The 22548-nt window shown below is 33.2% G+C and overlaps 5 protein-coding genes across 5 annotated transcripts; 3 read left to right on the top strand and 2 right to left on the bottom strand.

Moving 5' to 3' along the window:
• Positions 1-362: 362 nt before the first annotated feature.
• Positions 363-2280, bottom strand: LOC123882243 (60S ribosomal export protein NMD3-like). Its single transcript, XM_045931061.1, has 2 exons — positions 2177-2280; positions 363-2092 (listed from the first exon to the last, which is right to left on the bottom strand). Exon 2 carries the CDS (start codon positions 2046-2048, stop codon positions 609-611), a length of 1440 nt encoding a protein of 479 aa, XP_045787017.1. The 5' UTR covers positions 2049-2092; positions 2177-2280; the 3' UTR covers positions 363-608.
• A 2024-nt stretch (positions 2281-4304) lies between these two features.
• LOC123882242 lies at positions 4305-7637 on the top strand. Its single transcript, XM_045931060.1, has 3 exons — positions 4305-4718; positions 5993-6230; positions 7245-7637. Exons 1-3 carry the CDS (start codon positions 4404-4406, stop codon positions 7391-7393), a joined length of 702 nt encoding a protein of 233 aa, XP_045787016.1. The 5' UTR covers positions 4305-4403; the 3' UTR covers positions 7394-7637.
• Positions 7638-9248: 1611 nt separating this feature from the next.
• On the top strand, positions 9249-13875 carry LOC123882240 (ubiquinone biosynthesis O-methyltransferase, mitochondrial). Its single transcript, XM_045931058.1, has 9 exons — positions 9249-9749; positions 10001-10090; positions 11136-11214; positions 11498-11575; positions 11801-11849; positions 12656-12705; positions 13089-13238; positions 13482-13562; positions 13643-13875. The coding sequence occupies exons 1-9, from the start codon at positions 9529-9531 to the stop codon at positions 13754-13756; spliced, it is 912 nt and encodes a 303-aa protein (XP_045787014.1). The 5' UTR covers positions 9249-9528; the 3' UTR covers positions 13757-13875.
• Positions 13876-14486: 611 nt separating this feature from the next.
• On the bottom strand, positions 14487-15715 carry LOC123882241 (uncharacterized protein P8A3.02c). Its single transcript, XM_045931059.1, has one exon. It carries the CDS (start codon positions 15686-15688, stop codon positions 14933-14935), a length of 756 nt encoding a protein of 251 aa, XP_045787015.1. The 5' UTR covers positions 15689-15715; the 3' UTR covers positions 14487-14932.
• A 1902-nt stretch (positions 15716-17617) lies between these two features.
• On the top strand, positions 17618-22533 carry LOC123882239 (citrate synthase, glyoxysomal-like). The gene is made up of 14 exons (XM_045931056.1): positions 17618-17929; positions 18729-18909; positions 19377-19462; positions 19742-19846; positions 20101-20163; positions 20265-20374; positions 20565-20684; positions 20762-20837; positions 20914-20987; positions 21065-21185; positions 21285-21382; positions 21484-21607; positions 21702-21871; positions 21962-22533. The coding sequence occupies exons 1-13, from the start codon at positions 17690-17692 to the stop codon at positions 21831-21833; spliced, it is 1530 nt and encodes a 509-aa protein (XP_045787012.1). The 5' UTR covers positions 17618-17689; the 3' UTR covers positions 21834-21871; positions 21962-22533.
• The last annotated feature ends 15 nt before the right edge of the window (positions 22534-22548 follow it).

Raw genomic sequence — 22548 nt, 5'->3', positions numbered from 1 at the left:
TAGGATTATGGTTAGGATATTAGGACATCAAATACCAATATTTACTAATTTTGGAATTTTGTGCAAATTTATACGAATATTTTAGTGAACTGTTTTAGCAGATTTTTATATGAAAACAGATATTAAGCTCACTGAAAGATAACGCTGCCATGGCTAGTGACCCAAAAAATGCAATGATTACCAAGAACATTAATAGAATAGAGCTGGTGATTGTAATTAGCACATGGGAGATAGCAAGGTTAGCACATTTATAGGCCTAGGCCATATTCATATATACTAGTAATTCACTTCTAACCTCATTGACTCAATACATGAGAAAGTTCAATATCCTTATGGATTCTAATTCTTTGAAACATCACTGATTTCTTTAAGAGATTAGTAAAGGAAATATTAACATGATAACATCAGCATAACTACTTATATGTATCAATACTATATTATGAAAAATAACCATCTTCTCGTCCTTGGAATAAACATAAATATCAAGAGAAATTGCAAATTAAAACAACCTAAACAAAAAAACAGTCTTGACATAAACAAACCAAGATTCCCTAAATTTCTATATCAGGATAGAATTGAGTTTTGTTTATTCCATGAAGTTATCCTGCTCACCTTCTCCTCTTCGCCTCATATTCCTCGTCGTTTAGATGAAGACTACCCATCTGCTGGTAAAACGGATCAGGAAGTAGCTCTTCACCGCCTAATGATAAGCCAAGCATCATATCAGGCATTTCTTCTAGATCTTTTAAGTACGGCGGAGGCTTCCTACATCGCTTCTGGCATTTCTCTTCATATCTCTTCTTTATTAAAATTGCACCACCGCCTACGTACTCGTCCAATTCAATCTCATCATCATTAATATTCGCCCCACACAAGTCATAACCAAGAGCATAGTCACCAGTTTGCAAAAGATAACCAAGATGAGTCTTGATATTAAATCTTGTATCATTCTTTCCCCAATCTTTCACGCGAGCAACCTCAGCATTAGCCAAACCAAATTTCTTTCCATCAATAGCAACCTCCGAATAAACCTCCTCAACATCAAGCACAATATATTCCACTAACTCTTTACTAGTGAGTAAAGACTTAAACGGTGCCCTCCAATACATATCACCATCTAAAAGAAACCGCGTCGAGGTAATCGGATCAAACAAAGAAATGACATTTGTAACCTTAGTACAAATCACAATAGGACCAAGATGTCCCAAACTCGAAGAAAGCTTAGGAGGTAGAAAAACCAAATCCTCACGGCAAACAGGGCAAATCTCAACAGAAAAAGTGTATCTATAACTATAATCATTACTCTTCGTATCATGAGAAACAAGTTGCTTACTATCACAAATCTTAACCGGAACTTGCCCCTTTATAAAATCCAAAAACTTTCTAGCATAACTTTCTTTAGTAAAAAAGAAATCAATCCCTTGTTCCATCTGCTTAATCCTCAAAGCATTACTAGCAACACCATGTTTCAAAATAGCTTGTTCCAATTGCAAAATAGTCCGCATATGTGAAACATGTTGCCGTAATTGCACAACAGAAACCCATTGATCAGGATTAGCAAAAACTTTAGTACAAGCTCCACACATGTGACTATGTTGAACATATTCAACATCATAAGAACATTCCATAATTGTTCCATTCAAAACCTCTTTTTGAACATAAACCTTAACTTTAATCCGCTTCGAATTTGGTTCGGTGGGAATGATATGAGCATTAACTAACCTAACTTTTTTGGATTTCATGTTTTTTTCTAGCTTTTTTAAACAAAATGCTAGAAGCTCTTTTGAATCAAATTGTAATTTGATCCATGTGTTTGGTGGTTGGAAATAGCTTTTGCATTCTGGACAATGAATTAGGGTTACTTTTTTGAATAACCCTAATGTGATGTTTTCTTTTGCAATCAAACATTTAGCGCATATATTGGAAGGGTTTGGTTTCATTAGAGATGAGCATACGCAACAAATGACGGTGTTGTGTGTTTGATGAATTGTGAACATACCGTGATTGTGATTTTCTTGTTCCATTGGTATGCATGATGAACTTGACATTGTTGATTTGTTGGTGGTTAAATAAGGATAAAGTGATTTTTCCCCTGTTTGAAATCGAAAGTATAGAGTATGAAAAATTGAATGAATGAATGAAAAAGAAAAGGGTGTTGAAATCATATAACCCTTACCGGTGCGGGACGAGCGAGGTAGTGGTTGTTGTCACCGCTACTTGTTGCGGCGTCTTCAGCCTCCAGGGTCTTTTGTTGCAGCTTTGTGTATTTTTATATTCTTTTTTGTCTTTTTCTTTTATAATTTTCATTTTTATCTTTTCTTTTGTGACTAATTTTCATAAGTATTTGAAAATTATTGTTAATTATTATTCTTTTTGGTAAATAAAATCTTTTAATTATTACATTACATATGCGGAAAACTGTATCATTTACAAGGACTTCATGTTGGTCATATGCATTGATTTTGATGAATCTATATGCTATTCAGATTTTTTACACTACATCAACTTCATAAAAGAACTATTCGAAGTATCATATCCACACAGATTTGATCCAAAACATAAAGAAGTTGACATCTCAATACAATGTTTCACTTTGTCATACTCTTAGAGAAGACGATCAATGCGCGAATTTCTTTGCAAAACTTGGAGGCTCCTCAGATGCAAAATTTTCAAGCAATGCCTCTCCTTCGAATATCGTTCATGAATTCTTAGAAATGATGCAATAGAAACTTTATTTCTCATAGTCTAGACTAGTCTTCTTTTTGTCTTTTGTTTTTTTCTCTTGTATTCTTAGCCTTGTTTACCAAAAAAAATATTACATAAACTTTTATTTAGTAAAACTTAGCATAAAGTCTGGCTATCTTACCTCAAACTTAATTAGTATAGACATCATGTTTTATATGATGTAATCGGAATTCGAATCACATACACATGATTTATTTATTTATTTTAAAAGTTAAATTCTAGCAACTATACTACTTATCTAAAAAATAATTTAGCATAAATATATATTTTTTCACACCTGAGATATGGAAGATGTGTTGTAGCGAGTCTTTCGTTATGGATCGTTGGTGAATGTACTCGCTGCGAAGGAGGGGTGATACATGCATACACTCGGATGATTAACTCAGTAGACATCGAAGGTGAGAGAGATATTTAGGGTTAGATAAGACATAACATGACTTGACGCATAACACATGCTTATATAGGAGAAGAATTAGTGGATCTAGAACCTTCTCTTGACCAACGGTCCTATAGATGGATGTTAGCTGGTGACTAGGCGGCAAAATTGGGCGCCCACGTGTCCCAACAAAGTGATAATGGTGCATATCTATCGTACGGTTCAGTTAATCCAATCTAGTTTGGAGCCAATTTCCCCTTAGCCTAGGCCATCGAAGATGGGTATTGCCTCAAAGTCTTAAAATGAGCTAGCGACTTTCGCTTTACACATGTTAGTTTCAAGTCTTAAAAATTATTAAAATCTTAAAATTAATTATTTTTTTTGTTATCATGATATTGATACGAAGTTTCAACCGTCGTTAGCGATGACTAATCTTCTTCGGGGAACCTGTGGGGCACACAAGGTGTATTCTTCCTCCCGACCGAATTTTCTTGGTACGCATGAGTCAGGAATCAAACTCCTGACCAGATGTTTAAAGGAACAAAAACCCTTACCATTTGGACCAATTAATTGTTGGTAACCATTAATAACTTTAATTATATATTATTAAAAATTATAAAATGTTGATGTTTAAAAAATAGAAAAAAGAATATGCACTATGTAAAATAATTTTACACTATCAACCAATATCGACAATGTTTTCCGCCACATCACCCCACTAAACCCCACTTTCTTAATATGATATGGAAGAATACTTCATTTTTATTGGTTGTCAGTGTAAAATTAATTTACAGCGACAATGCGTAGTCTTTAAACTCTTAAAAAATACAATCCAACCACATTTTATTTATTTACTTTTTTGTCAAGCCAACCACATTTTATTTTATATACTAACAATTGCCTCATCCCAAAATATAAGTAAAAATATATCAACAAAAATTAGTCTAAATTTTACATTAATTTTTATTAATCTATTTTTTTTAACAAATTTATTAATCTATTTTTGTTATGATTGCTGTAATAATCATAACCGTCCACGTGGAAGGTAAAGGCACAAGATGAGTTGCCGACGTGCTTACTTGTCGTTGTTACTCCTCTATTCAGTCATCCCACATGACATCACAATCAAATAAAATTATGAAGACATTTTATAAATCAAACCAAATCTCAGGACCCACTAATCTGATGTACTAGTAATTAGATAATCTCATTCTTTAACACACTTTCTTCATTCTCTCGCTCTCTCTAATACTGACACATCATCATCACACTCCAACTGAAAATGGCGGAGGAGAATTCCAATTCCAACGGCAACACCGTCTACGTGGAACACCAAAACGAACAAGAACAACTCGATAACTTGAAGCACAGTAAACCTAAACCAGTAACATCACAAACCTTGCCTCAAGTCCTTAACCGTCTCGTTTCCGCCATTCTCTTTCCAGAACCGGCTAACGATAATTCGTTACTTCACCGGATCAAAATTTCCGTCGCCGATAATACTCCTCTTCTTCCAGAAGCTTCTAAAAACTCCGCGAACGATGTTATCATATGGACTCGCCGCGGAAGTCCCCTCCGCGCTCTCCTCGTTATCTCTGTAAGGAATATTTCAATTTGGTGATGCGTTGATTGAATCGAGTTTTCTCACTGTTTAGAAATTCTTGAACAGTTTTTAGATCGCGATATGATTAGTTTCAGTTCTTTTGTGCATTTCTTTTGAATTAATTTTGTTTTTTCCATCGCTGATCTTGTAGGTGAATCTGTGTGTAGTTGATTTTTAACTTGGATTGATTCATTGTTTAGTTTTTTTTTTTTTTTTATGTAAATTTTTTCCACCAATAATTATAAATATATCATTGTTCTTCGCTGTATTCTGTTTTCAATCTTGGATTTAATTCATATAATCTGGAAGTGTTAAGACTTAAGATCGTTTAGCTTTACACTGTTGATCAATCAATCATAATGGTGATTTCATTCAAAACGTTTGACTTTAATGGCGATTACTTTTAAAATCGGACATATGATTGGTTGTGATTGAGTGACGGTGTATTAAAATTAAACTCTTTCAATTTTCAAAAGTAGACAATAGAGTAAATAAGACATATGTCTCCGTCGGCATAATTTAGTTGATAGGACAACACATTATATATGCAGGGCCGGGGTTCGAACCCATAATTCCCCAATTATTCACCTCAAAGAGTGAATTTTTAGTCACTAAGTTACTTGATAAGAAAAGAGAGTAAATAAGGCATATAATATTTATGTAGTGATTGACTAAAATGTATCAACTACGATGAAATAATGAAACAAATCAAACATAGAGGGTTTAAGTAAGGATGCATAGAAGATGTTTTATGCATTCATGAATCATGTTTATTGATTTGTTCACATGCAAGGTATAATCATTAGATTTCCAAGGATGCAAGATTTTTTCATGATTGTTAGTTTTGGTGTATTCTAGTTTTGTTGTGATCATAATGCATAACTAAACTAGGTTCAAAATTTTTCCTGAAAAATTGTTGCTTTCTGAAATTAGTCTCTATTTGGACTATATTTGTTTTCAAGTTTCAACCCCTAAATTTAACAGAGATAGTCTATTTTTTCCGCCTCATATGTGTATAATTCAAATAGGTATGATGATAATTATATGTTTATTTTTTATACCTTTCTTGGCTTTCCAAGAAGAAAAAAAATTAAAGTCTTCTGATATGATATGCATGATGAATAGATTTTTTGAGGCATCGAACTCTCACCCTTGTTTGTATGATATGCATATCATGTATGATATGCATATCAATCAAAGAAAAGACGAATGATAAATTTATCTTTTGTTTGGAATGCACATGATTTTTGTTTCCCTTTTTACTGCAGGTTGGGACAGTATCTTTTGTTTCTCTTACAGGACTGCTTGTATTTACGCTTTTCTTTCTGGCTGCAACCATAAATGCCATTGTCATATCGCTGCTGATGTCTTTGGCTGCAGCTGGAGGGTTCTTGGCTCTTTTCTTTGTATGTGCTACTGCTATATACATTGGATCACTATCAATAGCTATATTTGTGATTTCTGTTACTACATTTTGGACAATTGTGGCTATTCTGATTATCTCAGGTAACAAATTGTTTGGCTTCCTCACCCTTTTATCCTTTATTGTCTAGATATTGGTTATGAGGTTTGATGTTCTTTGCCAGTATGTTGTTTCGAATTCTTTTATTAGTCGTGTGAAATCAAGAGTTTAAATAAAACTATAAACATAGATTTGAAGTCATATAAACTACGTACATCCTTTTGTGGCAACTGGACCGACATTATTATGCGAGAATAATGACTTGAGTAGTTTGTTGTCCTTTCCTTTAGTACATGTGATGTGAGGAGTGTACTGCCAGTAATGGTAGTTTTTTTCCGTCCTTTTTCCATATACATCCTGAAATGGAAATGGATGTTTACAATTTTGCATATAATCGCACCGGTTCTTTGCACATTTTCTTAATTAACACGGGAAGTGTAATGTTGTGTGTCCCTTACTCAAACGTGAGACCGTTTGGATTGTTAGGGAAGATCTGGTAACAATCTAGTTCACACCAGAAATACCAAAATATGAATGGTATTTGATTAATATGAACCTTTGAGAATACTAATGAATATGCAGAGAATAAAGAGGAATAGTTTGGTCATAAAGTTCTGATTGTTATTTCCATTCAACCTCTAGGGCTTATAAAGATGAATTGGTCACAATCAAAAGCCCCTTTTTTAGGGAAGCAATAACTAATAGAAAGATTCTAATAACTAATAGAGATATTCTAGTGCTAAATAACAGCTAACAGAATGATTCTAGTGAAAAATAAAGCAAATACTCAAAACGGTTATGCTCTTACCAGTCCAAACAGTTGCAATAGATAGCATTGTCTGATGAGGATCCTTCCTTATAGTTTTAATAAACCACCATAGACTGTTTATGTGAAGATGACAGCCTCAAGGGGGGAGGTTATGTGACACCTATAACTTAACTGCAACTTGACATTTCCTTGATGAATTTCTATAATGTTTCTATTTATCTTTTTATTTATTTTTTATTCTGTGGGATAACACTAATGTTCCTTGGACATGGAAATCAATGTGAACCAGGCTGGATTGGATTCTTCTATACCGTGTGGCTGATAACGAGAAAGAGCTTCGGGTTTGCTAAGCACTCACTGAGCGTGACAGGTTCTGCAATCACATCTTACTCTACTTCTCGGGCAACCCGTCACCTAGTACATACAGATTCAAATTAGGGGAGAAGCAGTTAAGCACAAATAGAAGCTTATGTACAAATATTTAGTTACATTTGCATGTTTTTACATTATACAAAACTTATATTGACTAGTAAGATGCCTGTATCTAGATCTTTCACAGTTTGGTTTCAGTGCGTATCTTTTGTTTTTTACTTGTGCACTGGCATATATTTTCATCAATAATCCAGGTTATTGTGTGCTGTGTTTGAAGTTTGATGTTAATATAAGTGACTTTTCTTCTTTAGCTTGATGTTGTATATCAGATAGCATAATACCAGTATTGAATTTACCTATGAGTAAATGATGCAATAATTCTCATAAGAGTTATAATTGTTGGGTCCATATAAGGCGACCCTCCAAAAAATGGTTCACTTTTTAAAATAATTCTCAGTAGTGGAAGGATCAGATGATTTACTGGGTACTAATATACATTATCCTTGTTTTATCTCAAAAAGAGATCCTTCAGCTAGAAGGGGAGAGGAAGCGTATTCTGGACGAAATAGTCCACTTCGCTGCTCATAAATTGGAAGACCCTTGGCAGCCACAGGGTCCAATTTATGAGCAAGCACTACGCCTGGTATGATACAAACTCGAGATATCCTTGTACTAATAAGAGGGTCTTTTATTTTTTAAATCAATAACAAGAGGAGTCATTTCCAAAAAAAAAAATAAAAATAAGAAGAGGAGCTTATTGAAAGTATACCAATCTCATGAATAAGGACGAAAATAGATACCAAGACAAATGTATCTGCAACCATAGTATGTACAGGTACTAATTAGTAATTACCTACAAAAGTGATTGGATATATCATATATGGGTTCAGATACAGGTGTTTAATAAAAGAATTTTATTTACTACATAATTTAAATTCAACATGACGATGTAAACAAATATAAGAAGGGTTTGACTATGATTAATAATATTTAGTTTATAAATTTAGATATAAAAACAAGGTCTCAATATAATTTGATCAAACTTCTCTTTCTTTTGGGTTTGATAAAAATATTTCATGTAATTGTTTTTACGGTAAAATATTTCATTTCATTCGTAATAATATCAGAATGCATGTTGAAATATTGATAAAACTATAGAAAATAGTTAGAGATGTAGCCACTTGAGTAAGACTATGAACGACTTCATTTGTTTGTCTTCTAATGAACTTAACAATAGAGTTAACAAGATTTGTAGCTTATATAATTCTACAATCGCTTAAAATAGCGCCAAAGTCAGAGTTTGTAGGTTCTGTTGCTGTAAATATCGTTTATCACTCTTTTGCAATCCACCTCAAAGTCCATATAACGCAACCGAAGCTCATCCACCCATTTAAGTGCACTCAACAGCCCAATAACTTCTCCAATCTTCACATCTAGGATATGCTCAATCCTTTCTGTTCTCACCCTCACAAATCTTCCTTGATTGTTTATTATACACATATCGATCCTCACCTTATTGCAAATGCATGAAAAAAAAACACCAATGTTACACTTATACCTTCTACAATCGCTAATGAACTTGTTTATCATTTTGCCAGCTTGTAATTATTTTTAAGTTGCTACTTATTTTTGTAAAATATAGCATTGACATGAGATTGACATCTCTTAGTCAACTTTGTCATGTCAATGTCACATCATCAATTGAGATGCCACATCATTAAAATAAGAGGGGGACATGAAAAATGTTGATTCTTAAAATAGAGGACCAAAAAATTGAATTTTAAAATAGGAGACTAAAAATTTAAAAATATCAAAATAGGAGATCAAAAATGCATTTAAGCCTTTACAACTTTATTTCATTCTAAAATTTAAAATAACAAAAAAAAATTAAAACCTAAAATTCCAAAATTTTATTTCATTCTCAACACGCACGAACAAGTTCACACAACCCACCGAGTAATTTTCTTCTAACCTTCACCTTGTCGCCTTCGTCAACTTACCTCCTCCGACCGTCGTCACTTTACCGCCTCCGGTCATCGCCCCGTTTCCAGCTCCGGCCACATCTAAGCAGTTAAAGTTATCAAACACTGGAAAATGAGTGAAAAATCACTTTAGAGAATCCTGATCCTGATTTTTACACAGAAACCTTAATTCTGAAACCATTGCGAAATAGAACAAGCATTGCACTTTCCTTCGGAACCATGAAACTATTCAATCATCTCCGTAACCTAAACAGCATCACCACTCACCACCACCGCATTCTCCGCAATCGATTTCATCCTCTTTTCAACAACATCAAGTTCTTCTCCGATTCTTCTTCATTGCCTCAACAGCAAACTACTACACAAGCTAAACAACAACCTTTGCATTCTTCCTTGAATCGCAATGAACTCGCCAAGTTTGCTTCCATTGCTGAAACCTGGTGAGAGCTTTCAATTTACCATTCTGATTCTAATTCAAATTGTGACATATAAATCAAATCCTAAAATAATCTTCAAAATTGTGAATTGGGTTTTGATTTTTGCTATCAGAGATTATGAAAGTTACTATCTTTTTTTAATAATAATGCATAGGAACTATAAGAATTGAAAGGTTATGGATTTAGGTGTTTGTTATAGTAAGAAAATATGAATGATGTTTATATTTGTCCTTTTGTTGATGTATGTGTAATAGGTGGGATTCAGAAGGCCCTTTTAAACCATTGCATGTGATGAATCCAACAAGACTTGCATTCATTCGGTCTGCACTGTGTCGACATTTCAAGTAAGCAACCTTTTTTATGCTTTGTTTCCCATTATACTTGAGCTTTGTTTGGCAAAAAAATAGCGGATAGTTGATAAGCTAGTGTATAGAAGATGATCTTATGGCGAGTAACTTATAAATTAGTTTATAGAGTTATAGTGGATAAGTTAGTTGATTGAATTTGTATTAACGGTTGAACTAGCTTATAAATATGAAATAACATGGAAATATGTTTAATTAATAATAATTAATTTTTTAAGTAAGATGATAGGGGTAAAATTGAGAGAAAAAATGATAAGCTATAAGCTTGTGAGGAGAAAATGTTACCAAACGGTTTTTTTTTTTTTTTGTCATATGAGCTTACAAGCTATAAGCTCAAAATTTTGCATTGCCAACCAGATCCCCCAATTCATTGATTATCCCTTGTTGTTACCTACATTTTGAGTCTGGTAGAATGTGTACTGCACTTTGATTACATTTTTTTACTTGTGGAATTTAGTGAGTTTAAGGCATAATCCGACTGTTCTGGATTAGATTCCAAGCCTCTATGTTAATTTTGTTGCCATTATGCACCAAAGTTGCTATGCTGTCTGAGATAGCATTGTCATTTATGCAGCAGTTATAACTTAATGAATCAATTGCACTTAATATTTGTGATACATTTTTTTTTAACTCATTTGCAATTACAAGGCTAGAAATGTGGTTTGATGCTTATAGTGAGTGAGTGTTATAAGTAAACTTCTAGAATCCAATGTAGTCATATAAGATGACTATTGTGAAATATTTGTTAGCAAAAAGTGTCAACAGAAGTATCTTTTTGATGTAAACTGAATTGAATGAGAAAATGTGAAGAAAAATCAAAGGATAAAAATTATTAATTGTAATAATAGGTGTTATCAACTAGCGGCTGCGGCGGATTTTTTGCCAACCGCTATATGGCCAATTTGTGAATAATGGCGGTGCCATGACTTTATGGGTGAAATGACGATGTAACAGGTCCCTTTATATATTTATAATGTCTCTTTGGGGTATTATTTGGACAATAATTAAATGTCCCTTGTCTCAGGAAGGACCCTTACAGTGCTAAACCCCTTGAAGGACTTAAAATTGCTGATGTGGGTTGTGGAGGTGGAATTCTTTCCGAGGTATACATTTTCTCATTTTCCTTGTTAAGAAAAGATGTTTTCCCTTTTTATCTACTAGCCTGTGATTAACATTTTATTGTGATCCTCATGGGAATCTGTAGCAATCTGATGTGTTCATAGGTTACTACATTTGTTAGCTAGACATGTGGAAATTTAAATCCTTTCTTTGATGTGTATTCTCCTGTCTATCTTTTGCAGAGTATTAAGAATGTTTATTGTGTTTAACAAAAAAAAGGCTATTTTTTATCGTTATTTTTACTTATATATCTCTTTTGTTCTTCAGCCATTGGCTCGGATGGGAGCTACTGTGACGGGTATTGATGCTGTGGAAAAGAATATCAACATTGCTCGACTTCATGCTGTATGCTTAGTGTATAAGTTGACTATTGATTTTTTGCAATGGTTGTTTCCAATTAGAAATTTATCTATATAGTCCTCCAGAATTGATTATATTTCCGTTAATTGCTAGAAGCAGATGTTGAATACTTGAATTTTTCCTTAAAAAAAAAAAACTATTGGTATTAAGAAAACTTTCTACGTTATATCTTAAGTATTAGCTAGACCACTTACCGTTCCCTGTCCACAGGAATTGGATCCAACAACTTCAACTATTGAGTTTTGTTGCACAACAGCTGGTACGTATGCAAATGTGCGCATGCATTAAATCTGTTTCCATTCGGAAGCTTTCCTGCTTGTGACTATTATTGCATGCCCTACATTTCCTAATAAACACTCTAATGATTTGGTGCACAATCTTAATAATAAGTACAAAGCTGACTGGTGTAATTTCCTTTTACCTAATTTTTGAAGCAGTCTTTGCACGGGTTGCAGTCCTTCTTTGCTGTATAGTTTGCAGTTACTTTGCTGTATAGTATAAAATTTGAGAAAATTCTGAAGTTACGATGCTTTGGCATGAAAATGTTCCAACCAGTATTTTACTACAAATTATTTTTCACTTAGCAGTCAGTATTAGCTTTTTCTTGCGACTTGCAATAAATAGCCAATTTATGTTATTTATTTATCTTAGCTTAGAATCTATCTTTGGCTGTGGAGAAATCAAAAACAGAATGTTGAATTTTTGGAAAACCTTTTTTTTTTTTGACTTCTGCATATGAAACTTCCCAAATGGGAGAATAAATTTCCAATTCAAAAGATAGTTACATGTCTCTATTCCTTCAGTCATTCGATTCTATGCTTGGAACTTTTCTTGTTTCTTCCCTTGTACTGTCCATCCAATTTCATTCTTGGCAACTAAGCAGCATGCTTGTAGAAAATTAAACACTCGTGTAAAAAATTAAACACTGGCTATGGCTTTGGCTATTGTTTGTAGGAATAGTTTACATTCATCTGGTTTATTTAGTGCTGTCCTTCTGTTTTTGGGTGTTATGCATATTATTTTCTTAACTCACAATTTTTAATAATTTTTCAAATGACTGATCAGAGAAGCTAGTTGAAGAAGGAAGACAATTTGATGCAGTCATGGCCTTGGAGGTACTCCTTCTGCCCCCTTCCTCTGATTGTGTGCTCACTGAACCTGGGCTTTATCTTAGATAGTAGTTCTCATTACTCGAGAAAATAATACTACAGTTCACAAGCATTGGATTTGAAGTGCATCTTGTATTGGTATTGCACAAATATATAATGCACACAAGCACCTCGCTAGATATAATGTGCAGGTTCATGGATGTAGATAGTTACTGATGCATTCTTGAGATGCATGTTGAGTTGACCTCTTTGTCAACAACTTGAATAAAGGCTGTTTCTAAATATGGTTTAGATTTTGTAATGATTGATCATTACCACTTTGTGAAGATAAAATGCTTTGAATTTTGTTTGGAAATTCAATCCACATGGTTTGCCTTGAATTTTTCCAGGTGATCGAGCACGTGGCAGAACCTGCAGAATTCTGTAAATCTCTATCAGCATTAACAGTTCCAGATGGAGCTACCGTCATATCGACTATTAATCGTTCGATGAGAGCCTATGCAACAGCCATTGTTGCCGCAGAATACATCCTCCGCTGGGTATTTTATTTTTCTCAAGTTCATTAGTTTTATATTCTACCTTAGTACCTTATCCCTGAAATTTCCTACTTTTCATTATACCAAAAAAACATTAAGGTTGTAATCAATATAACAATGACCATAAGACATTGATAAAATATCGATGGAAAGAGTTTACACAAGGAAGTAACACAATTGTTATGATGCAAATTTTGAATAAAAAGAAAGTGGCCATTGTGACACATTATGTTTGAAAAATTGCAGCTCCCAATGGGCACACATGAGTGGTCCAAATTTCTTACTCCAGAGGAACTAGTTCTGATTTTGCAACGCGCCGGGATCAATGTAAGCAACACACATTAATTCACTTATAAGTCCCCCTTTTATTTTCTTTTTGTTCTGATCATGTTTCTGGTTGTGCACAGGTGGAGGAGATGGCAGGATTCGCGTACAACCCAGTGACGGGAAGATGGTCTTTATCAGACGATATAAGCGTCAATTTCATTGCCATGGGCACCAAAACAAACAAAACTGAATAGAATAGGATAGATACAAAAAATACTTAGACCTTACTATTTATTTATTTGTAAGAATAACATTACATTTGTCTTGAATGAATAAACAACCATTGAAATTAAAAAAAACAGGGTTTCACTCATGTTGTGTGTTACTGTTACACTGATCCTTGTTCTGTGTCAATCTTGTAAAGGAGGCAACTTCCGAGTTTCACAAGTACGCGACCATTATTCAAGATGTTAAGTATATGTTGTCGTTATAATGGAGTGTTAGGCTGATTCACACCTTTAGAGAATGCAACTCCTACACCGATTCATAAAACTTTGTTATAGTTCATGAAAATGTTCCTGAAGTGCATATAATTTTTACTTATTTTTCAAGGATCTCCTTCGTGAGAACCTGATATTTTGTTTTCCATCTACTCGTCCTTTCTCCTTTCATTGCCAAACTTCACCAAATAAAGAATTACAAAAGGCACAACATTATTTGGTTGAAAGAAATATTAGAAGTGATAAACAAACACATTTGTTGACACCAGATAAAACATTGTCTCGTATGTAACTTTTCATTCACCTCAAGCCGCATATGCAAAGAAAGATTGGGAGCTGAGGACCACACATGTATGTGTTTAATTTTTCATGTCAAGTATGAATCTCTGCCATTGATTTTAGATCAGATTGTCTAGATTACATAATAAATTTCACACAGTAAAATGATTTCGTTCGTTGATTTAGATTGGACGGTTTAGATCTGTAGAAAATCCATTTCCTAGGTAGCCATTTGGTCAAAATAGTTCATCCTAAAGATCACACATAATTTCAGAATCATACATCTCCACAGCATAAAAACTTCAAAAGTACACATTCTACAGTGCAAAGACTGATTTTTCTACATGTATGATGACTTTGGGGGTGGAAAAAGTTCCTCCCATCTAAAAAAACAACTAATTTGATTGAAAATTGATATTTTAGATGACCTAAAACACTAGTTTGAGATTTTTCCTCCAAAAAAGAAGCGAAATGACAATGTTGATATCTATGATGCTCAGACACTCCTCGAGTTAACCCTGTCCCGTGTCGGACACACGACACAACCAACACATATGTCATATCATTTTCTCAAATTATTATTAGTATCACACTGTTTGTGTTCGATCCATTATCAATGTCTGCGTTCGTGCTTCATAGGTTGATATCCATTTAGGTGGATGGAGAAGAACATAGTTTCCTAAGTGTAACAGAGGTTCTTGTACTTTGATCCAACAATTGTCCCTGCCATGATTGAAACCCAGGTTTCCTATTAATCTCATGTTTCCAAACATACCTAGCATCACCAAACATAAAAACCAACGAACCAGGATTAAGCAATACAGGAACAGTTTCATCTTCAAAACTAAAATCCATAACACAACTCGATTCCAATGAAACAATAGCAATTCCATCTTCAAATCTTAACAAATCAACATGAGGACAAATACCTTCACCAGGCTGATAGAAATTCGTTATCATTTGATCGAAAAACGGTTTTCTCTGTAACAGATTTGATGGGAAAAGCAAAGAAGATGATGAAATGGAATGGTGGATTGAATTAGAGAGTTTGATTGCCCAATTAGGAAGATTTTGATAACCGAATCGCATAGCTTGGTTAATTGATGGTTGTGTGAACCAATTCTCTGAATTGATTGATGAGAGTAAACGGGTTTGTTGAGAGATTGATAGGAAATTTCTTAGTATACATAATCCTTTTACTTCTTTGATGCATTCCCAATTCTTGTTATCGGAATCGGAATCTTCTTCGTCGGAGGATGAATTTCCGAAGACTTGTTCCAATACTGCCGCGATGTGATGATTATCAGCTTCTTCTTCGTCGTCGGATGAGAAGTGCCCGAAGACTTGTTCCAAGACTGCCGTCTGATGCTGCTGATCTTCTTCTTCATCGTCATCCCTCATCATCATCTTCTACCTTTTCTCTGCTATCGAATATGTTTGTTTTTATATTTTTAAAATTTATTTTTAAATATAAATTATATTTAATTTGTTTTTCTTTCATATAATTAATAACTAATTATTTTTTTACTTGTCAAAAAAAAAAAAAACTAATTATTTTTGGAAAATGATATTTATAGCGAAGAGTGGACTCACGAAATTACACGAATAATGTGCAGAACATTTTTTTTTTGGCTTTTTTCAGTATACACAACACATCATGTTAACTAGTTACTTTTTCTCTCTCCAAATGACACTTGCCTCCATCTGCAGTGTGTATTCTGTGAAAACAAAGTGATTGCTCTATCCTCTTCAAACAAACACCATTGCATTTATGTTCAGCAAACACCATTTTTGTCTCTTTTTTCATGTCTTCTCTTCTTCACTTTTGTTTCTTGGTTCCCTTCCATATACTTCTAATTTCTTTGTTAGTTGATTTTGTTCCCTTCCATTATCTCTATAAGTTTTCTGTTTGCTTTTTTTTGGAGTTTTGCTTCATGTGTAGTTGGTTGGATAGCAAGTTTTGGGTGGGTGAAGTAGTTCCAGAGATTTAGTGGAAAAACAATTAAAAAAGTGGAGATCAATGATTGTTAAAAAATAATAAGTGAAATGAAAACAAGAAAGAGTTAAAAAGCAATGTAACAAGCTATTCGTGAAAAATTCGTGGGATATTCCTTCGCTGTATATAGCACAGCTCATTATTTTTATATGGTTACATAAAACTTAGTTTATGGAAAAATACATAAAATCATACTTCAAATTATCGTATATTTATTTTAACATATGATTTTCTTTCTTATAATTTGGACATAATTTGGACACCAGAAGTTTTTTAATTTTTTTTTCCTGACATAATAATGTATGAAATCAAGTCACTCAAATTTTGTAAAAAGTATTTTGGAAAATGTAAGTTATGTCCAAACAGTTTGAAAAATGAAATTTTAATGGGTTTTAATAACATCTCAAACGATTTTCAATTTCTTTAATAAAATTTAAGGATGATTTATAAGCTAAATTTTGGAAAATTCTAATTAGTCATAATGTTATTCACGGATGATATTCACGACTATGCACCATAAAAAAAATTAATGAGGTTTTTCATTTATACTATTGACATTTGACACCTAACTCAAGATTATCATAACGGCTTATAATCTCATGGATGCTATTCAAATCAAATCTCACTACCAATATATATCAAACACTTTGTTTGGGACGATAAATAAGCTAACTTATAGTTTATAAGCTAAAAACTCTGTTTGGTAATCGTTTTTAAAAATGAGCTTATAACTTATTTTTCAAATGCTATTTTAAGTACTACAAGCTTATAGCTTATATTTTTTCTTTTCATATACTATCATCTTATTTAAAAAAATTAAATATTAATTAAACATATCATTAAACGCTACAAATTTAATCCACTAACTTAAAAAGAAAGAAATGGTCCCTATTTTTTTGAGGTGCGTTATATAAACACAAAAAAATTGGACAAAAATACAACACATTTTTTCTCCACTCACAACACGGATACGGATATCAAGGCGTACAACAAATATTAAAAAAAGCAAAAAGTGTAGTTTTGTTTTATTTTTGTTAAAAATTTGTGTTTAAATAACATTTTTCTAATTTTTTATAATGTATCTCAGATAAATTTTAACAATTCTAACTTCTGAACTCCCCTTAATTAAACTTTTTGGTCGTAGCCTATGAACTATCTAGCTTTATCAGCTATCAACTATTATTTTACCAAATTGAGCCTTTGTGGTTTGAATTCATATATATAAATTACTACATGAATGAATGTTAACTTTGTTAAGTAGATTTTATCCAAAATGAGAGAATACATGCACCAACATGTATGCATGTGCATGTTGTTTATATTTTTCATAATTTTGCGTGCCAATATCTATCTCTATCTCTTTAAAATTCTTCTCAATCTCAATTTCATTCAATTCCAAATTTTTCTGCAAAATGCCAACCGATTCAGAATCAGCCACGCTTCTTGCCTGTACCCGTTTAGCCACCCTCACACCTCACCTCCTTCCCTTCAACAATCAACCTGCCGATCACCTTCTTCCTCACCGTCTCTCGGCTCAGTTACCGGCGGCAAACCTCAACGGCACGTTAACCATCGTTGATGAGAGAACTGGTAAGAAGTACCAAGTTGAAGTTTCTCAAGATGGCACAGTTAAAGCCACTCACTTCAAGAAGGTAGTTAAGTTATGTTTCTTAATGATCACTAATAAAAGTTTAATTTTTTGTGAAGAATTTTGAATTTTTCAAAATGGGTCTTTGTTAATTGTTCCTTTCAGCTTTTTTTGTTGTTGAATTGTTTGAAATTCTGTAGTTAGTTTCTCTATTTTTAAATGCTTTCTGTTCATCATGGTGTATGTTTAAATTAGTGAAACTATTTGTGGGAGTAGTTTTTCACTATAGTATGATTTGTTTACACTTGTTGATGACCCGTTTGGATTGACTTATTTTTGGCTTATGCTAAACAACTTATGCAAATAAATAAGTTTTTATGTATTATTATAAGCTTTTCAAGTTAGTTTACGATAAAAGAGATTATAAAGATATAATTTTTGTCGGTGAAACCTTCTGAATTAACGCAAAACTTTATTTATTTGCATAAGCTATTTTTATAAGCTAAAAAATAAGCCAAATCCATACGGGCCCTAAGACATTTTTGGATAAACAACTTAATTAAGCACTTATAGCATAAGTGCTTATCATATACGTAAGTGCTTTTATGTATAAGCTATTTTGATTACAGAAGATAAAATAAAATCAAACTGTTTTCGTAAGCAATCTTAAAGAGCTTATGAAAATTAGTTGAAAACAGGTTATAGCCATGTCATAAGCCATTTTCGTAAACTCTTCCAAGTAGTGTCATAAGTGTTTATGCTTGTAGATAAGCTTAAATAAGCGAATACACACATCCTATTTTCTTCTTTTAATAATTGATTGTGTTGTGGCCTTGTGGGGTTCCCTATTATTTTTGTTGCAGATATCGACCAGGAAAAATGACAAGGGACTCAAGCTATATGATCCCGGCTATTTAAATACAGCTCCTGTTAGGTCAACAATTAGTTATATTGATGGTGATGAAGGGATTCTTAGATATAGAGGCTACCCAATTGAGGAGTTGGCAGAGAAAAGCACTTTTATGGAAGTGTCCTATCTCATAAGTCAGTACTGTTATTTACTACAAGTGTGTGTGCGCGAGGTTTTCTTTTTGAGTAGATAAGATATTTAAAGTTAAACTGATTATTCACTTAAACTGAGATTTTGTTAATTGTAAAAAAAGACACATGTATATTGTAAGTAATTCTGCATCCTAATAGATACATGCTTCAATTTGTGGATAGCATGGATTTTTCTATCTAGCTTATGAGAACTTTTCAATTAAAATAATTTCATAGCTCTTCACTTGTTAAAATTCCTTACAAGCTTATATAGAGGTTTTTATGGATAACTTAATTAAAAGAGAAAGCGGAGATTCAAAGCTAATTTCAGCTTATACAAGAAGTTTTTTTTAAAAAAACGCATAGTAGTTATTGCAAGACTCTCTTAATATATTGCAATCTTTTCACAGTAAGTTCTTTTGTAGCATCTATTTAAACCATCTCTAACTTAACCTCTCTTTTTTTTTAAGTGTATGGAAGTTTACCTACCGAAAGTCAGTTAGCTGAATGGAATTTCACTATATCTCAGCATTCAGCTGTTCCACAAGGAGTTTTGGTGCGTTTTCTTCTTCTTTCTATATCTGGTAATCCTTGATACGGTTTTATGGTCGCAATATCTTATCTCACTCTGCTCGAGCAACCTGTCCACTTATCAGTAAACTATGAGTCATATCCAACAAAATCTTTATTGTAAATTACATGCTTTTCTATCTCTTTCTTTTTCTTCTGGCTAAAGCAAAACTCGGCTATGACTTAAAGTAGGTTTAGAACTATAATACATTTCTTAGAAGTTAAAATATCACTTGTTAATTTTCATCTTATATTTGTCTTGTAGGATATCATACAATCAATGCCTCATGATGCACATCCTATGGGTGTACTAGTGAATGCAATAAGCGCTCTTTCTATTTTTCATCCTGACGCAAATCCTGCTCTTATAGTAAGTATATATAAAAGCTTCCATCAAGTTACTCAGCTTTGAACTGTTTCTACATCATGCAATTATATGGTAATGGCATAATACAGAACTTTGTGTATCTTAATTTTCTGGGGCGATATATTCTCACTTTTCGATGCATTGAATTCTGTTTTCCTAGTTTGAGTTGCTATATTTTCCTTATCTACAGAACTTTGTATATCATAATACAGAACGTTTTGACGTATTGCTCTAAATTATCTCATATTTTAATGCAGGGTCTTGATATTTACGACTCAAAGGAAGTGAGAGACAAACAAATAGCACGGATTATTGGAAAGGTTCATTTTTTTGACTCATTTCATCCTTCTGTTTCTTTACATGCAAGTAATTCTGATTATTCAGTTCCACTGCTTTATTGTAACATCATTTTTTACTACAGATTACAACAATTGCTGCTGCAGTTTATCTTAGAATGGCTGGAAGGCCACCTGTGCTTCCATCCAGCGAACTATCTTACACACAGAACTTCCTTTACATGCTTGATTCTTTGTATGTTTTATGGTACTTTTAGGTCTAATTGATTATTTCTATAAGCCAAACTTTCTTTCTGTTAATTTACTTTTTCTTCATAGCTTATTGATGGTTTGTTTTGGTGCTCACATATAAAAAATTGCTTTTTTTCCCGAGGGAACTATAATTTGATCTTAGATGTTAAAATCTCTACTCTGCATGCTTTCAGAGGCAACCGGTCATATAAACCAAATCCTCAGCTAACTCGTGCACTAGACATTATCTTCATCCTGCACGCAGAACATGAAATGAACTGCTCTACATCTGCTGTCCGACACCTTGCATCAAGGTATACATTTTACTACAATACTACTCAACATTAAGCATTCGGTCAGGTATTGCTTAACTATTACTATCTTATTTCAGCGGCGTTGATGTATATACTGCTATTGCTGGGGCTGTTGGAGCTTTATATGGACCACTTCATGGTGGAGCTAATGAGGTGACGATGAGTTGCTAATACAGCTATCATGATCTTTTATTACTTGCTTGTTTTAATGTGACCTTTGATTCTGTAGGCTGTCCTCAAAATGCTAAGCGAAATAGGAACTGTTGAAAACATTCCAGAATTCATTGAAGGTGTCAAATCCAGGTAGTTGATATTAATATAGAATATAGCATGGAAAATGATAATTTTAGTTGATATTAATATTCTATATTTTTCTCCAGGAAACAAAAGCTCTCTGGTTTTGGACACCGAGTTTACAAAAACTACGATCCCAGGGCAAAGGTCTTAAAAAAACTGACAGAGGAAGTGTTTTCCATTGTTGGCCGGGATCCTCTTATTGAGGTGTCTATCTATTTTGTAGTTTAATGCCAATATGGTTTGGTATCATTAGTTTGAACTTTAGAAGTTCTAACTTCTTTATGCAATTGTTTGATCAATCAGGTTGCAGTTGCTTTGGAGAAGGTCGCACTATCTGATGAATATTTCATCAAGAGGAAGCTATATCCAAACGTTGACTTCTACTCTGGATTAATTTATAGGTAACCTATGATAGCATCTAGATATTGTGTCTACGAAAGAGAATATGTTACCTCTCCCAAAATATCATACAATGCTTGAGCTAATACATTAACACAATCAGGGCCATGGGGTTTCCACCCGAGTATTTCACAGTTCTATTTGCTATCCCTCGAATGGCTGGGTACTTGTCACATTGGAGAGAGTCGTTCGATGATCCTGATACAAAGATTATGAGACCTCAACAGGTTGTTTCCTTTCTATAAATCATTTCTATGGTTAAAAACATCAAATCATAGTTTGCTATATATTGAGTCGATATGAATGTACATTCTGTTTCAGGTTTATATTGGAGAATGGTTGAGACACTATACGCCAATCAATCAAAGGACTGCATCAAGTGATGCCGACAAGCTTGGTCAAGTAACAATATCAAATGCCTCAAAGAGGCGGCTCGCTGGATCTAGGATATAGCCTCTCTTGTCTCAAAGTGAATGCAAAAAGATCAGAAGGTAATATTATCATTCTTCAGAATGTACAAGAAGAAAATATTTCTTAGTTCATCGTTTTTCATTATCTAAAGCTTATTTTTCTATAATCAGGATGATGCAAGAGGTGCATGTTTTTACATAAATAATGCAACTGCTGTTCCATGCCCTTCAATAACCTAATGGAAGAATGACACCGGCGAGTTTTGTTCTTTTTGTGAAGCCTATTTTGTTAAAACTATTAAAGGGAATAATTAATAGAACAAGCATAGTTTAAAGATCTCATGTGTAGTAATATGTATGAATGATTAGCAAATGAGTTTCTGATGTATGTTTATGCCAAAGTAGTAAATAGAATTTCTGGTGATTGGTTTAATAATATATAACTATGTGATATATTGCTAGGTAGAACTGATATGGTTTGGCTAAGGAAGGAAACCAAACCGAACTGTTACAACAATTCGGTAAAACTGAATCCAACCAAACTGGTATATAAGTTAAGTGCATTGGTTCTGAACCGAAGTGGAACTACCTTTACAAAAAATCAAACTATACTTTTTTGAACTGAACCGATTCTTTGATAATCGAACAGAACCAAATTGATATTATTAACTGATAATTAGTACTATAAAAAAAAAAAATATTAAAAAGAAAACCAAATCAAATATTAAGACTTAGTTAGGAACCTTTCCCTTGATATA

The sequence above is a fragment of the Trifolium pratense genome, linkage group LG4 (assembly GCF_020283565.1).
Source record: "Trifolium pratense cultivar HEN17-A07 linkage group LG4, ARS_RC_1.1, whole genome shotgun sequence".
NCBI classification, from domain to species: domain Eukaryota; kingdom Viridiplantae; phylum Streptophyta; class Magnoliopsida; order Fabales; family Fabaceae; genus Trifolium; species Trifolium pratense.
This window is presented reverse-complemented; position numbering and strand designations above follow the sequence as displayed.

Bases quoted from the DNA above. Each gene is read 5' to 3' on its own strand.
- LOC123882243 (XM_045931061.1), bottom strand. From the start codon at position 2,048: ATGTCAAGTTCATCATGCATACCAATGGAACAAGAAAATCACAATCAC.
- LOC123882242 (XM_045931060.1), top strand. From the start codon at position 4,404: ATGGCGGAGGAGAATTCCAATTCCAACGGCAACACCGTCTACGTGGAA. The intron at 4,719-5,992 runs GTAAGGAATATT...TTTTTACTGCAG, and splicing joins GCGCTCTCCTCGTTATCTCT to GTTGGGACAGTATCTTTTGT. The intron at 6,231-7,244 runs GTAACAAATTGT...AATGTGAACCAG, and splicing joins GGCTATTCTGATTATCTCAG to GCTGGATTGGATTCTTCTAT.
- LOC123882240 (XM_045931058.1), top strand. From the start codon at position 9,529: ATGAAACTATTCAATCATCTCCGTAACCTAAACAGCATCACCACTCAC. The intron at 11,215-11,497 runs GTATACATTTTC...TTTGTTCTTCAG, and splicing joins GAGGTGGAATTCTTTCCGAG to CCATTGGCTCGGATGGGAGC. The intron at 11,576-11,800 runs GTATGCTTAGTG...CCCTGTCCACAG, and splicing joins ACATTGCTCGACTTCATGCT to GAATTGGATCCAACAACTTC.
- LOC123882241 (XM_045931059.1), bottom strand. From the start codon at position 15,688: ATGATGATGAGGGATGACGATGAAGAAGAAGATCAGCAGCATCAGACG.
- LOC123882239 (XM_045931056.1), top strand. From the start codon at position 17,690: ATGCCAACCGATTCAGAATCAGCCACGCTTCTTGCCTGTACCCGTTTA. The intron at 17,930-18,728 runs GTAGTTAAGTTA...TTTTTGTTGCAG, and splicing joins AAGCCACTCACTTCAAGAAG to ATATCGACCAGGAAAAATGA. The intron at 18,910-19,376 runs GTCAGTACTGTT...TTTTTTTTTAAG, and splicing joins GGAAGTGTCCTATCTCATAA to TGTATGGAAGTTTACCTACC.